Raw genomic sequence first — 14,631 nt, forward strand, 5'->3', positions numbered from 1 at the left:
AGCAACCCAAATGTCCATCAACGAATGAGCGGGTAAACCATGCTATATCCATACAATGGACTATTTTTCAGCCACACAAAGGCACGGGGTACTGATACATGCTACCACACGGAGGAACCGTAAAAACATCACGCCAAGTGCGAGCAGCCAGGCACATAAAACCACCCAGTGTGTGACTCTGTTTATGTGAAGTGTCCAGAAGAAGGAAATCTACATGGAAAGTAAATTAGTGGTTGACAGGTGCTGGGGACAGGGGTTGGAGAGAGTGGAGGATGGGCGGCGACTGCCAGTGGGGACAGGGTTTCCGTCTGGGGCTGTGGAAGCGTTCTGGAATGAGACTGTAAACTGTAAACTGTGCGTCCCGCTCCCGACGCAGCTCCGCCACTCAAAGCCCAGTGCTCTGGAGCACGGAGGAGGGGCAGGGCGGCGGCTCTGGGGACGGTGTCCAGGGCTCAGGGACAGCGTGTGTGGTGAGGAGAGCAGTCACGTCCAGAGCCTGTGGAAGGCCGACATTTCGGGAATGCAGAGCAAAAGAGACTGAGGAGAGCAGCCAAAGACTGGAAGATAAAGAGAAAAGGGAAGAGAGTCTTTCAAAAAGGAGAGGGTACTCACTGTGTCTAAAGCTTGCGAGGTCGTGACAAGAAGGTACTCGGTGGCCTTACCGTGAAGAGTCCAGGCCAAGACGGGCACGGGGGCGGGGGAACGGTGGAGCCAGCTGCGAGGGGACGGGGATGGTGACTCCGGGGAGGGCTTATCTGCACAGCTGGGACAGGCTTCACGGGAAGGAGTGGGCACAGGAGCAGGGCGGGCTGAGCTGGCAGGGGGTCGGGGGAGGACGCAGCGGGGAGGCCACCCTAGTTTCTGGGGCGTGGAGGTAGGGACGGGGTGGGGGGCAGTTCCCGTCTGAGGCTGGCTGTGTTCTGTGCAGAAGGGTCGAGGACAAAGGGCGTGTGGCAGGGCCATCCAGGAGAGAAAGAGTTGTAAAGGGCTGACGCAGCCCCTGGAGGGCCCAGGGGAGGCAGGGAGCCCCGCAGGAGCCCGGGGCCCGGGACCTGAGCCTGGGGTCCTGCTCGGCGGCCCGGGTGTGGGCCTGGGGCGGGCGGGCAGGGAGGCGGGGCCAGGGGAGCGTGCCCCGAGCCCGTGCCACAGCCATGCCGGGGGACCGGAGCCCAGCCACCGGGGGCGGAGCAGGGGCCGAGGACCTGCTCGAGCTCAGGCGCCGCAAACACGACTGGAGGGAAAGAAGAGAATGTCGTCATCGGGTATGGAGGCGCCTGTCCTCTGGCCGGTACAGGGTGACGTGAGGCGCTCTCACTCAACAGAACACTCTCTGAACACAAACTGTGGCCAAAGCACCCTAGAGCGTGGTCCTGCCTGCGTGGCAGGATGATGTTTTCATAAACGATATCCTCGGCGCCCACTGAAGACGCTGCTGGCCGAGGGGTTAAAGGCACAGGCTTTGGTGGCACGGAGCGTGGGTTCGTCATCCCAGGGCTGCCACTCAAGTAGCTATGGGTCCTCACCATCTCTCTGCACCCAGCTTTCTCACCGGAAAGACTCCAGGGGCTCACTGTGGGGATTAAATACTAACTAAATAAACGATCTTAATGAACGCTAATCCGTGCAAGGCTCGGTGCACGCCCCCCATACTCGGGCACTGAGGAATCATGACCTTCCCCAGCACCTACCTCGAAAAGCCCCGAGTTGGGCAGGGACCCTGTCCCCCTGAAGGAGACCTGAGGCTGGGGCAGAGGCCTCACGCCCAGATAGCACTTCAGCATGGAGGGTGTGCTGCTCAGGGCTGGTGTTAACCAGGAGAATGTAGTTAAAGCCAGTTTGTTGCCTGGAAACTGATTACTAAAAAGCTCCAAACAATACAAATAACAATCAGAAAATGGGATCATGGGAGAAAAAGAGCACGAGTGCCTACTCCGTGCTAGGACACAGAGCAGGCACCCGGAGGTCTGGAGACAGAAGAGGGGGAAGGAGGGTGAGAAGGCGCCCCACCTATACCCCAGCAGGAACAGGGGGAGGGGGCTCAGAAAGTTCTGGAAGACTTGAACCTGCTGGCCAGGCTTCTCTCTATGGGGACAAAGCAGGGTTCCAGAGGGAAGCCAGCGATGTTTGGACACTGTTCCCCACTGGCCCCCAAGTCCCCAAGGATCAGCTCATAGCAGCAGTGGCGGCAGGACCATCCTCGACCCTCAGGGAGAAGAAAGCCTAACACCCGTTGGGATGGAGGCAGCTGAAGGATGGACTCAGGGGCTCGTGATTTCAAGCCAGTTGCTCAGCGCCTGGTGAAGGCCCGCCGGGATGCCGATCCTAGGCAGCAGGGAGGATTCCCAGGTGAGAAAAGCAAAGCCTCAGAGAGGGCTGGCAACTCCCAAAGGCCAAAGGCAGCAAGTGGCAGGACAGGTTTCCCACGCCCTCAGACTCCGAAGTCCACACACCTGCCCCCCTGGCAGGCTGAGCGCTTGAATCCCCCCAAAAGCCCATGTTGAAACCCGAATTCCCGATGGGCTGGTGTTAGAGCGTGTGGCCTCTGGGAAAGATGAGCTGGTGGAGGAGGAGGCCTCATGATGGCATTAGTGCCGTTCTCAGAAGAGACGCACCGGGCTCACCCTTTTCTGCTCTGGCAGTGTGAGGACACAGCAAGAACGGGGCTGTCTACAGCCAGGAAGCGGGCTCTCACCACACACTGAATCTGCTGGTGCCTTGACCTTAAACTTCCAGCTTCCAGAGCTTTGAGAAATAAATGTTGCTGTTTATACGCTACCCAGCCTATGATACTTAGTTACAGCTGTCCAAGCCAAGACACCCATCCCCCTAGTTGTCTCCTGGACACTCCTCCTCTCCTGGCATCTGGGACCTCTCCCTTCCTCTCTGTGGTCTCCCCCCGACCACCTGGAGCACCCTTTCCTTCACTGAGTTCCTCTCTTACCCTCTACAGACAGCATTTCAGGTGGTCTGGTGCCTGGCCCCGCTCACATGGCCTAGGCTCCTTAGGGAACTTCATCCTCTCCCCTCCAAGGCTGCAACCTCCACTCGACCTCCAACCTGACCTTTTTCTGAGCTCCAGAGCTTTCTCGTCCCCACACAGGCTCCTCAACTGCAACAGGTTAAAATGAAATTCCTTGCCTGCATGTTCACTTTCTCAAGAAGAAAGCTGACTTGAAAACCTCCATAATGAGTCTGGACATTTGAATTGACATACAATGCCACTGTCACCATCGGGTCCTCCATTGAGAGATGACCCCGCCCACCAGCCAGCAGCTCTTTGTTCCAGTCGGGGAGCAGCTACTGTGTGACGGCCCAGTCCTGGGGATCCAGCTGTGCTCAAGATCCTCCAGCCCCTGCTATCACGTGGCCTATGGTTGAGGGGCAAGACGCACACGGAACGAGGCATCCGCCGCATGCTGAGGGCCACAGAAAGGAAAGAGCAGAGCGCCACAGCACGGGAGACTTCCGCTCATCTGGGGAGACCGCCCTGGGGAAGTGCCATTCGAAGTGCCATCCGAAGGACGGGGTAGTGGTTAGCTACGTGGGCAGAGGCTGGGAGGTGACACTGGGATATGCTTAAGGAGCTGAAAGACACCTGTCATAGCTGGGAGGTGGGCCTGGGAGGTGTGGTGAGGCCGAAAGGAAAGAGCCCGCTGCTTGGAGGGCTTCAGAGGCCCTGTTCAGGAACTGGATGTCACTGCCTCAAAAGCACTAAGGGTGCGCACAGAGCTGGACCTTTAGAAAATCACTCTGGCCATGATGTGGAGACAGGACTGAAGAGAACCTCTACAAAGTACCAGCAAACTGAATCCAGCAGCATATTAAGGAAATTATACATCATGACCAAGTGGGATTTATCCCAGAAACGTAAGGGGGTTATATGAGTTTCCAAGGCCTGCAGTAACAAAGTACCACAGAGCAGGTGACTTAAAACGACAGAGATTGATTCCCCCACAGCTCTGGAGGCTGGAAGTCCAAGATCGAGTTATTGGCAGGGTTGGTTCCTTCCGGAGGCTCTGGTTTCTGGTGGCTGCCGGCAATCCTGGGGGCTGCTTAGCTTGTAGCTGCATGACTCCAATCTTGGCCTTCATCCTCACATGGCCACCTTTCCTCTGTGTCTCTACATCACCTTCTTATCAGGACACGAATCATTGGATTTAGAGTCTACCCTAATCCAGTCTGACCTCATCTTAACTAATTACATCTGCAAAGACCCTATTTCCAAATAAGGTCACATTCTGAGGTCCCAGATGATCATGAATTTGGGGGAGATGCTATTCATTCCACTACAGTAGTCTGCATACAAAAATCAGCCAATGTAATACACCACATTACCAGAATGAAGGGAGAAAAAAGAACACAAGACCATCTCAATTGATACAGAAAAGGCCTCTGAAAATCCAATACCGCTTCATGATAAAACCATTCAACAAACTAATAGAGGGAAATGTTTTTAACCTGATAAGGGCATGTATGAAAAACCCTCAGCTAATATACCCAGTGGTGAAAGACTGAAAGCTTTCCCCTTAAGATTAGGAACAAAACAAGGATTCCTGCTTTCACCACTTCTATTCAACACGGTCCTAGAGAGTAAGTACCCTGCTGGCTGCTAGATGGGATTCTGCCAGATTCATGAATTGCCTAATAAAGCCAATTAGATCTTCAAAAAAAAAAAAGCAAAACATGGTACTTGAGGTTCTTGCCAGGGAATTAGGCAAGAAGAAGCAATAAAACACATGCAGATTGGAAAGTAAGAAGTAAAACTCTCTCTACTTGCGGATGACGTGATACACATAGAAGAGCTAAGGGGGCCTTGGACAGATAACTACCCTTGTCTGGTTCCTAGGCCCACACACTGCTATGGTTAACATCATTCTAGACGTGCAGTTTGGTGTCCTGCTCCTGTCTCCTCTGCACGGGATAAAATATAATGCACTGCCCTTGCTCTATTGGATGTTTAGAGATGGCCTCTGTGAATGTAGCCTTTCTCATTTTTTTTTTTCTTTCTTTATTTCCTGGGGACAGTACTACCGTGGTGACAGGAAGTACGCAGAGACGGAGAAAGACTGACAGGGGTCACTGATCCGCCAGGCATGGGGAACAAGGGGAGCTAATTAAGGATGACTCCCCGTGGTAGGCTGAAAAATGCCGCCTTCCCGCCTCCCCACAAAGATATCCACACCAAATCCCCAGCAACTGTGAATGTGACTTTTTTTGGAAAAAAAAAAAAAAAAAAGAAAGGGACTTTGCAGATGTGATTAAGGTTCTTGAGATGAGGTGAGAATACTGGGTTATCTCGAGTGGGCCCTAAATGCCATCCCAAGTGCCTCTGGAAGACAGAGGAGGAGAAGACCCAGAGACACAACAAGGGGGTGGCCGTGGGAAGACCCGGACAGGGACTGGAGGGCGGTTGCCATGTGCACAGAGGAGCCACCAGAAGCCCCAAGACGCAGGAATGGATCTCCCGGGAAGCCTTCAGAAGGAGCACGGTGCTGCCAGATCCCGGAACCGTGCGAGAATAAATGTGTGCTGTTTTAAGCCACCAAGTTTGCGGTCATTGGTTCAGCGCCTCAGGAGACTCACGTGCTGCCCACCTTTCTCCCCACGCTGCTCCTCTCCCAGCTTCCCCGACTCAGCAGCTGACACCACCCCTCACTGCCCGGCCAGACCCCAGGGCAGGGTGGGGCTAGCCTCTCAGCATCCTATACTGATACACCGGCACTGTGCATTCGCCTCACCCAGTTTCAATCCTTACGCAGCCCTCTACATGAGACACTGTCACCTCCCCTGTTACAGAAGAGGCTTCTGGAGAGGTGAAGTAACTTGCTCAGGGTTCTATCGAGCACTAAGTGGCAGAGCAGGGAGGAAACCCCACAAGTAACTGAACACAAAGCTGAGGGTTCTCACTACCCCGTCTCTCAGGCTGGTCTGGATCCACTGACGTTTTGTTACCTGGGAGACAGCCAAGAGGGGTGCCAACCAGACGACGGGACGGAAATCCCATCTGGACCTCAGGAGGAATCAGAGCGGGATAGAAACTTGGGTGGCAAACTGAACACATAGGAGTGTTGAGAATCAGGGCACTGGAGGAGATGGCCCAGCGAGATTGGGCAGAGGAGAAAAGAGGACCCCAGACTGGGCTCCAGGCGCGCTGCCATGTGCCAGTTGGGAAGAGGGAGAGGAAGCAGTGGAGGAGGCTCAGCCGCGGTGCAGAGAGGGAGTGGTCCAGGGCAGAGATGTCATGGGAGTCAAGAGAACGGGGCCGCCCCCTCCGGTCAGTAGCAGAGACGGCGAACTTGGCCCGGAAGCTTTCTCTGAAAGCAACCTTCACAAGCGCAGTGTGCCGCCACTCCCAGTTCAGACGAGGCGATCGCGGTCTAGAAAGATGCAGCAACTGCCCACGGTCAGGTACAAACAGCCACGCTGCCTCTACGCCCCCACAGAGCACGCTGGACGCCCCCGCCCCCCCGCCTCACGGTGGGGGCCGCCTGGCGGTTTGTGCGCCTGGCCCACGGCAGGCCCGTGCCTCAAGGGCCGTGGGCGCGCCCGACGGCGTGTTTGCTCTTTGAACAGGAGGGAAGGGATCCTCCCGAGAGTGAGACAGGGGACGCAAGGCGTTGGCTCTTTGGAGATTGTGGTCAACGATGGAATCATCAGTGAGCAAAGAAGGGGCACAAGCTGCCAAGAGAAACAAAGACCCCCAAGCTCTGCTTAGGGGGACACGGCGGGGGAGCCCTCAGACACCCCCCTTCTTGCCATTCTCGTGAATGACATGCTCTGGCACACCGCTGCATGGGTCCCGCGCTGTCTAGAATGCCCTGTCCGTCCCTTCCCGCTGACCATCCAGGGCCGGCTCAAATGTCACCTCCTCTGTGAGGCCTCGCCCAGCGGCACGGGCTCCCCCGGCACACTGAGCTGACACCTCCTGCATGTAGCCTTGTCTGTCCCGGTGTTTCCCCCAGCACCTTGTCCCTAGTACATGCTCATTGCATGTTTATTACCCGAGCGTCACCTTACAGGTAGGCATGAGATGGTAAGGGCTGTCCCCACCATCCTCATACCTGAAATTCCTTGTGGAGGCGTCAGGACTCTGAGTGCCAGAGGCCTGCATGCAGGGCCACACTCTCAGCAAGTCATTTGTGGGAAACAGAAATGACGCCGTTCAGAGCCCTTCCCGTTGGAAAGCGGGTACTGGAGGCTTGACGGCACAGCCTGGGCCTCTCCGGCTGGTGGGGATCACACGGGAGCTGGGTGCAGACGGCAACTTTGTGTATCTGCCTTGTTTCACATAGATGACTCCATTCTAACAGAACTTCAGGCAGATATGAATTAATCAAGTAATCACCGTAGTTCACAGGTTAAAGGGACTTCCAAGGGCCTCATGATCCTTTCGTTAAAATACTTACTAGATTCTCTAGGCGATCATTCTCTTTCTGGGTCTTTACTTAATTAGTTCAGCAGACAGGATTGTGGAGGGGCAATGAGACGACAGGATTCCCGAGGGCTAGGGACCCAGGAGGCCCAGCTGTGGGCTACCCCGCAGGAGTCCACCTTCACTGGGCTATTTGAATGGCACGATGCTTTACAAACAGTACAGGAGAAAAACTTCTGCAGCAGAGTATCGATAATGTACCTTGTTAGTGCTGGCGACCTTGTTTTGCCGGGCATCGAAGATGATGAGTTTGTGAGCCTGCGCATTAGCATCCATTATCGTTTGCAAGTACTTCTCATCTTCCTTGCAACGTTTATCATTGGGACCCACAAGTGGCTGGCTGCAACGGGTAATCGTTGCCTGACTTTCTGGATGAATCCATGACAACACCTAGTGTTTGAAAGCCATAAATATCAGTACGGTCCTAAACTAATACGTGCTCTAATGACCAGGTAGTGAAAACAAGTTCTCTTCTCAAGCACGGCTGCTTCTGCACATTTTCCTCAAAGGGGACGAGTCAGCCTGAGGACAGCGTGAGAGTGGCCCTGGGACTCAATGTCTGGGTCAGGCTGAAAGAAGTCTGACTAAATGAGCTCTAAGAATCCCCGTCTACCTTTAAAATTCTAGGATTCTAAGAAAACCAGAGACTAAGTCAAACTATGAATGACATCAAGCCCCATTTCTATTTGATTGACTAGTTTTATTTTGTCTCCTAATTTAAAAACCCCTTTGGATCTCAACAGTGGCGTACATGGCCGTATGAGGACAAAGTAAATATACAGTCTCTTCATGAAATCTAAAGCTAAGCCCCCAAACCTCCCATTTTCCTCCAGCAGCCAAGTGACTCGGGGTTATGCCAGAGCACAAACTCGGGGCTCACAAACATTCACTCCCTGCTTCACCGTGGTGATAGAATCCTGGGTGTACACATATATCCAAACTCATCAGATTGTATCCATTAAACACATGGAGGGGGTTTTTTTATATATCAACAAAGCTGTTTAAAAAACTTCACCCCCTGCTGCCTGCTGTCTACTTTTGCAATGGTGCCCCTTCCGGTATAGGTAGAGTCTTGCACTCAGGATCTAAGAAAGAATGCATTTTCTCGAGGATGATTCACTAAATTTTTCCTGTCTTGCTTTTTTCCATGTTAGGTCGAATACAGTATACATTTATATCTAGATGACAATGTTTATTACTTACCGGGATTCTGCCTTTTGCTCGAAACGCTGCCACTTTGGAAAGGTCGTCATCTTTTACACTAGTTGGCACGACAATGATGGCGGGGTAGGTATCACAGAGCTCATAATTACTGTTTACTTTGGATATTTTCCAACTCTCATTTGGCAAGCCCTGCAGGGTGTCAGAGGAAAGTCGGGGGCGGGGGGAGAGGAGCACACTTTTACACTTTCAAAAAGTACTAAGCATGAACCACATCCATTTCTTCTTTTTCAAAAATTTATTTATTTATTAATTTTTTTGGCCATGGCACGTGGGATCTTAGTTCCCTGACCAGGGATCAAACCCGAGCCCCCTGCAGTGGAAGCGCAGAGTCTTAACCACTTGACCACTAGGGAAGTCCCCATTTCTTATTTTCTACTAAAATCCATTTGTAATTCATTGTTCATTGCTACTTAAAAGTTTAAATATACATTTATTTAATATAACCCATTTCCTACCTAACTCATTTTTTTAAAAACCTAATGAAGAATAATTTCCAAACATACTAAAACATGAAAATTGTATACTTGAATCCCAGTCGTATGAATTTCTTGTCATGTTTTCTATAACAAATGAGCATAGTGCTGTTCTTAAAAATACCCATGGAAGTCATTTAGAGAAGCAGAAAGTTCTTAAAAATGTCTAAAATAAGGAATATAAAATCACCATACCAAATATAAGGTGCAGGCAAAGAGTAAATGTCATGAAAATAATGTCTTATTGGAATATCTTCAAACTAACAATGCACTAAAGAGCTTCTAGGTATAGGAACACCTCACTGGACTGAGGTAGCCATGCCATATACTTAAAATCTAATTTAAACCATTGGTTTTGATCCTTACTCATCAATTTGCTACCAGAACATCTAATAAAAACCATCTGGCTGGTTTGGTTTGTCAACCCCCGTCCCTGTACTCCACTTGCACTCTGGAAAAAGGAAGAACAAACAGTGCCATAACCAAAGGTTTGGTATGTGGAGAACGGACATCCAGAGCTGAAGAACTCACAAGCTAGGTGAGTTACACCCATAGACAACTTGTTTCAGAAGGTTTCTTCTCCACTACATTTCTACCCTTTTAGGAAAAAGATGCTCAACCTATTATTTTCTGATTGATAAGCAACACACTTTACCTGTCTTTTATATTCAGATACTGGATCATAAACTTTCCATCCATTCACTGGAAATTTTTCTTTATAGTTGAATGCAAACAATGTCTGGATACAAAACCACAAAATACATATGTCAGCATTCTTTGCTATGTCATATGCCCACTATTAAAGCTTTTCATTCAGTTATGAGCTGAATGTATTAAGATTCCTACTTTAATCTGTAAATTTTGAAGCAACAAATTGGCAGTTTTCTTCATCCTACACAGAACTGACAAATTTTAAATATTCTAATATTAGTTACCAACAGAGAGAAAAAAGATAAAGGAAACCTCTGGAAGAAAGAATAGTTAAACATGAAATTTTTAGACCTCTACGAAGGCATTTAGACCCACACATAAGAAGATTTATTTTGGTGTACTTACCTGCCCATTGGAAAGAGGAAATGCATGTTTGTTGAGGTTTTCAAATATCCCTAGTTTACTCTGTTCTTCTTGTTTATAAGCAAGTCGCAAGTTCCTCATATCCTGTTAAACAATTAGCAAAACTCGTTTATTCAACATGTATTGAGTACCTACGAAGTAGACACCACCCTGTGAAGAGATAAATAAAATATTTTTATTCATTTCTCATGAAATATAGTCAGCCCTCCCTATCTGCAGGCTCCACATCCACAGACTCAACCAAGCACGGATCGAAAACGCTGGGGGAAAAAGTTCCAGAAAGTTCCAAAACACAAAACTTGAATTAGCAGAGTGCCAACAACTACCTACATAGCATTGACATTGTATTAGGTATTATAAATAATCTAGAGATAATTTAAAGTACACAGGAGGATGTGCGTAGGCTGTATACAAATACAAACGCCATTTTATATAAGGGGACTTAAGCGCCCCAGATTTTGGTATCTGCTGGGGGTGTGTGTGTCCTATAACCAATCACCAGTGGATACCGAGGCAATTCGCAAAGTACCTCCAACAAGATAATAAAAGATTAAGTGAAGAAACTGGAACAAAGGGGACATGTTGGGGAAAAACCTCATCAGATGGAACCAAGAATAAGGGTAGTACATAAAAGACATGCCATCAAGTCCTGTGTACTTACTTGCTAAAGGTGTGCCATAGAATCAATCAGTTGTGGGCTTTAAGCTGCTAAAAGAGTCAATTACGGAATTCACACCATCCATCAAATAGAAATGTGACAGAGGTTTCTCCTCTGAACTCAAAGCAAGGACTCTGTGTCATGTAGGGCCCTCAGTGACTTCCTTACAGAAATTATAATGCTGTTTCTCAAGACTGGTTTCTGAAAGCACCCTGCCATGCGAGCTGCCAGCCCAAAGCTCAAGTGGACGTTGTCAAGAGCAATGCCAACGAGGTGGCTCTGACGGTGCAGTTTCTTCCTGGGACTGATCTGAGCACTACCCCCTGACCTTTCTAAACCTACGTCGTTAGCTAAACACAAAAATCTCATTCTTCTTTAACCTTACATCAAATTTGAAAATAAATATGACCGCAAACAAATTAAAGCAAGAGCAGTAGGGGAAGTGAGGAAGTTATTGTGATATTATTTGTAACAGCAAAAGAATGGAAATACTAAATGTCCATCAATAAACAGGGTCTGGCTAGACATTACTACAAGCAACTGTATGACAATAAAATGGACAACCTGGAAGAAATGGACAAATTCTTAGAAATGAACAACCTTCCAAGACTGAACCAGGAAGAAACAGAAAATATGAACAGACCAATCAGAAGCACTGAAATTGAAACTGTGACTAAAAATCTTCCAACAAACAGAAGCCCAGGACCAGGGGGCTTCCCAGCCGAATTCTATGAAACATTTAGAGAAGAGCTAACACCTATCCCTCTCAAACTCTTCCAAATATAGCAGAGGGGGGAACATTCCCAAACTCATTCTATGAGGCCACCATCACCCTGATACCAAAACCAGACAAAGACGTCACAAAGAAAGAAAACTACAGGCCAATATCACTGATGAACATAGATGCAAAAATCCTCAACAAAATACTAGCAAACAGAATCCAACAGCACATTAAAAGGATCATACACCATGATCAAGTGGGGTTTATTCCAGGAATGCAAGGATTCTTCAATATACGCAAATCAATCAACGTGATACACCATATCAACAAACTGAAGGAGGAAAACCATATGATCATCTCAATAGATGCAGAAAAACCTCCTGACAAAATTCAACACCCATTTATGATAAAAAAAAAAAACCCTCCAGAAAGTAGACACAGAGGGAACTTACCTCAACAAAATAAAGGCCATATATGACAAACCCACAGCCAACATCGTCCTCAGTGGTGAAAAACTAAAACCACTTCCACTAAGATCAGGAACAAGACAAGGTTGCCCACTCTCACCACTCTTATTCAACATAGTTTTGGAAGTTTTAGCCACAGCAATCAGAGAAGAAAAAGAAATAAAAGGAATCCAAATCAGAAAAGAAGAAGTAAAGCTGTCACTGTTTGCAGATGACATGACACTCTACATAGAGAATCCTAATGATGCTACCAGAGAACTGCTAGAGCTAATCAATGAATCTGGTAAAGCAGCAGGATACAAAATTAATGCACAGAAATCTCTCACATTCCTATACACTAATGATGAAAAATTTGAAAGTGAAATTAAGAAAACACTCCCATTTACCACTGCAACAAAAAGAATAAAATATCTAGGAATAAACCTACCTAAGGAGACAAAAGACCCATATGCAGAAAACTATAAGACACTGATGAAAGAAATTAAAGATGATACAAATAGATGGAGAGATATACCGTGTTCTTGAATTGGAAGAATCAATATTGTGAAAATGACTCTACTACCCAAAACAATCTACAGATTCAATGCAATCCCTATCAAACTACCACTGGCATTTTTCACAGAACTAGAACAAAATTTCACAACTTGTATGGAAACACAAAAGACCCCGAATAGCCAAAGCAACCTTGAAAAGGAAAAATGGAGCTGAATGAATCAGGCTGCCTGACTTCAGACTATACTACAAAGCTACAGTAATCAAGACAGTATGGTACTGGCACAAAAACAGAAATATAGATCAATGGAACAGGATAGAAAGCCCAGAGATAAACCCACACACAGATGGTCACCTTATCTTTGATAAAGGAGGGAAGGATATACAGTGGAGACAAGACAGCCTCTTCCATAAGTGGTGCTGGGAAAACTGGACAGCTACATGTAAAAGTATGAAATGAGAACACTCCCTAACACCATACACAAAAATAAACTCAAAATGGGTTAAAGACCTAAATGTAACGCCAGACACTGTCAAACTCTTAGAGGAAAACATAGGCAGAACACTCTATGACATAAATCACAGCAAGATCCTTTTTGACCCACCCCCTAGAGAAATGGAAATAAAAACAAAAATTAACAAATGGGACCTAATGAAACTTAAAAGCTTTTGCATAGCAAAGGAAACCATAAACAAGACCAAAAGACAACCCTCAGAATGGGAGAAAATATTTGCAAATGAATCAACGGACAAAGGATTCATCTCCAAAATATATAAATAGCTCATGCAGCTCAATATTAAAAAAACAAACAACACAATCCAAAAATGGGCAGAAGACCTAAATAGACATTTCTCCAAAGAAGATATACAGATTGCCAACAAACACATGAAAGAATGCTCCATATCATTAATCATTAGAGAAATGCCAATCAAAACTACAATAAGATATCATCTCACACTGGTCAGAATGGCCATCATGAAAAAATCTACAAACAATAAATGCTGGAGAGGGTGTGGAGAAAAGGGGACCCTCTTGCACTGCTGGTGGGAATGTAAATTGATACCGCCACTATGGAGAACAGTATGGAGCTTCCTTAAAAAACTACAAATAGAACTACCATAAGACTCAGCAATCCCACTGCTGGGCATATACCCTGAGAAAACCATAATTCAAAAAGAGTCATGGACCACAATGTTCATTGCAGCTCTATTTACAATAGCCAGGACATGGAAACAACTTAAGTGTCCATCGACAGATGAATGGATAAGGAAGATGTGGCACATATATACAATGGCATATTACTCAGCCATAAAAAGAAACGAAACTGAGTTATTTGTAGTGAGGTGGATGGACCTAGAGACTGTCATACAGAGTGAAGTAAGTCAGAAGGAGAAAAACAAATACCATATGCTAACCCATATATATGGAATCTAAGAAAAAAAATGCCATGAAGAGACTAGGGGTAGGATGGGAATAAAGACACAGACTTACTAGAGCATGGACTTGAGGATATGTGGAGGGGGAAGGGTAAGCTGTGACAAAGTGAGAGAGTGGCATGGACATATATACACTACCAAACGTAGAATAGATAGCTAGTGGGAAGCAGCCGCATGGCACAGGGAGATCAGCTTGGTGCTTTGTGACCACCTAGAGGGGTAAGATAGGGAGGGTGGGAGGGAGACGCAAGAGGGAAGAGATATGGGAACACATGTATACGTATAACTGATTCACTTTGTCATACAGCAGAAACCAACACACCATTGTAAGGCCATTATACTCCAATAAAGATGTTAAGATAAATAAATATATAAATAAATAATAAACAGGGTCTGGCTAAATGTACTACAGTACCACTAATGGAATACTACAGAGCCGTTACAAACAAGAAGCAGCTCGTTATATACTGCTCTTATGGAGACACAAGATATATGGTTAAGGAGGGAAAAAAAGGGGCAGGTCAGTGTATATAATATACAACCATTCACATTTTCAAATACATACTTGTGTGCACAGGCCATCTGTGGAAACTGGTAACAGTGGGTGCCTGCAGGGAACAGATCAGGGTTGCTGGGTGTTGGGCGGAGGGAAA

The 14,631-nt window shown here is 47.4% G+C and overlaps 1 protein-coding gene across 16 annotated transcripts in view; it reads right to left on the reverse strand.

The window, feature by feature from the left end:
• MTMR1 (myotubularin related protein 1) overlaps window positions 1–14,631 on the reverse strand; it is a 520,398-nt gene that overhangs the window by 476,656 nt on the left and 29,111 nt on the right. For all 16 annotated transcript variants that reach the window (XR_010838680.1, XM_067023586.1, XM_059051106.2 and 13 more), the window contains 4 exons: window positions 10,186–10,287; window positions 9,785–9,868; window positions 8,636–8,785; window positions 7,634–7,822 (listed from right to left, as the gene is read on the reverse strand). Coding sequence is in view for 15 of the 16 variants with exons in the window: in XM_067023586.1 (XP_066879687.1) it covers window positions 7,634–7,822; window positions 8,636–8,785; window positions 9,785–9,868; window positions 10,186–10,287 (525 nt within the window). In the remaining variant the exon portion in view is untranslated. The remainder of the gene's footprint in view (window positions 1–7,633; window positions 7,823–8,635; window positions 8,786–9,784; window positions 9,869–10,185; window positions 10,288–14,631) is intronic.

This window comes from Kogia breviceps, chromosome X, assembly GCF_026419965.1.
Source record: "Kogia breviceps isolate mKogBre1 chromosome X, mKogBre1 haplotype 1, whole genome shotgun sequence".
NCBI classification, from domain to species: Eukaryota; Metazoa; Chordata; class Mammalia; order Artiodactyla; family Physeteridae; genus Kogia; species Kogia breviceps.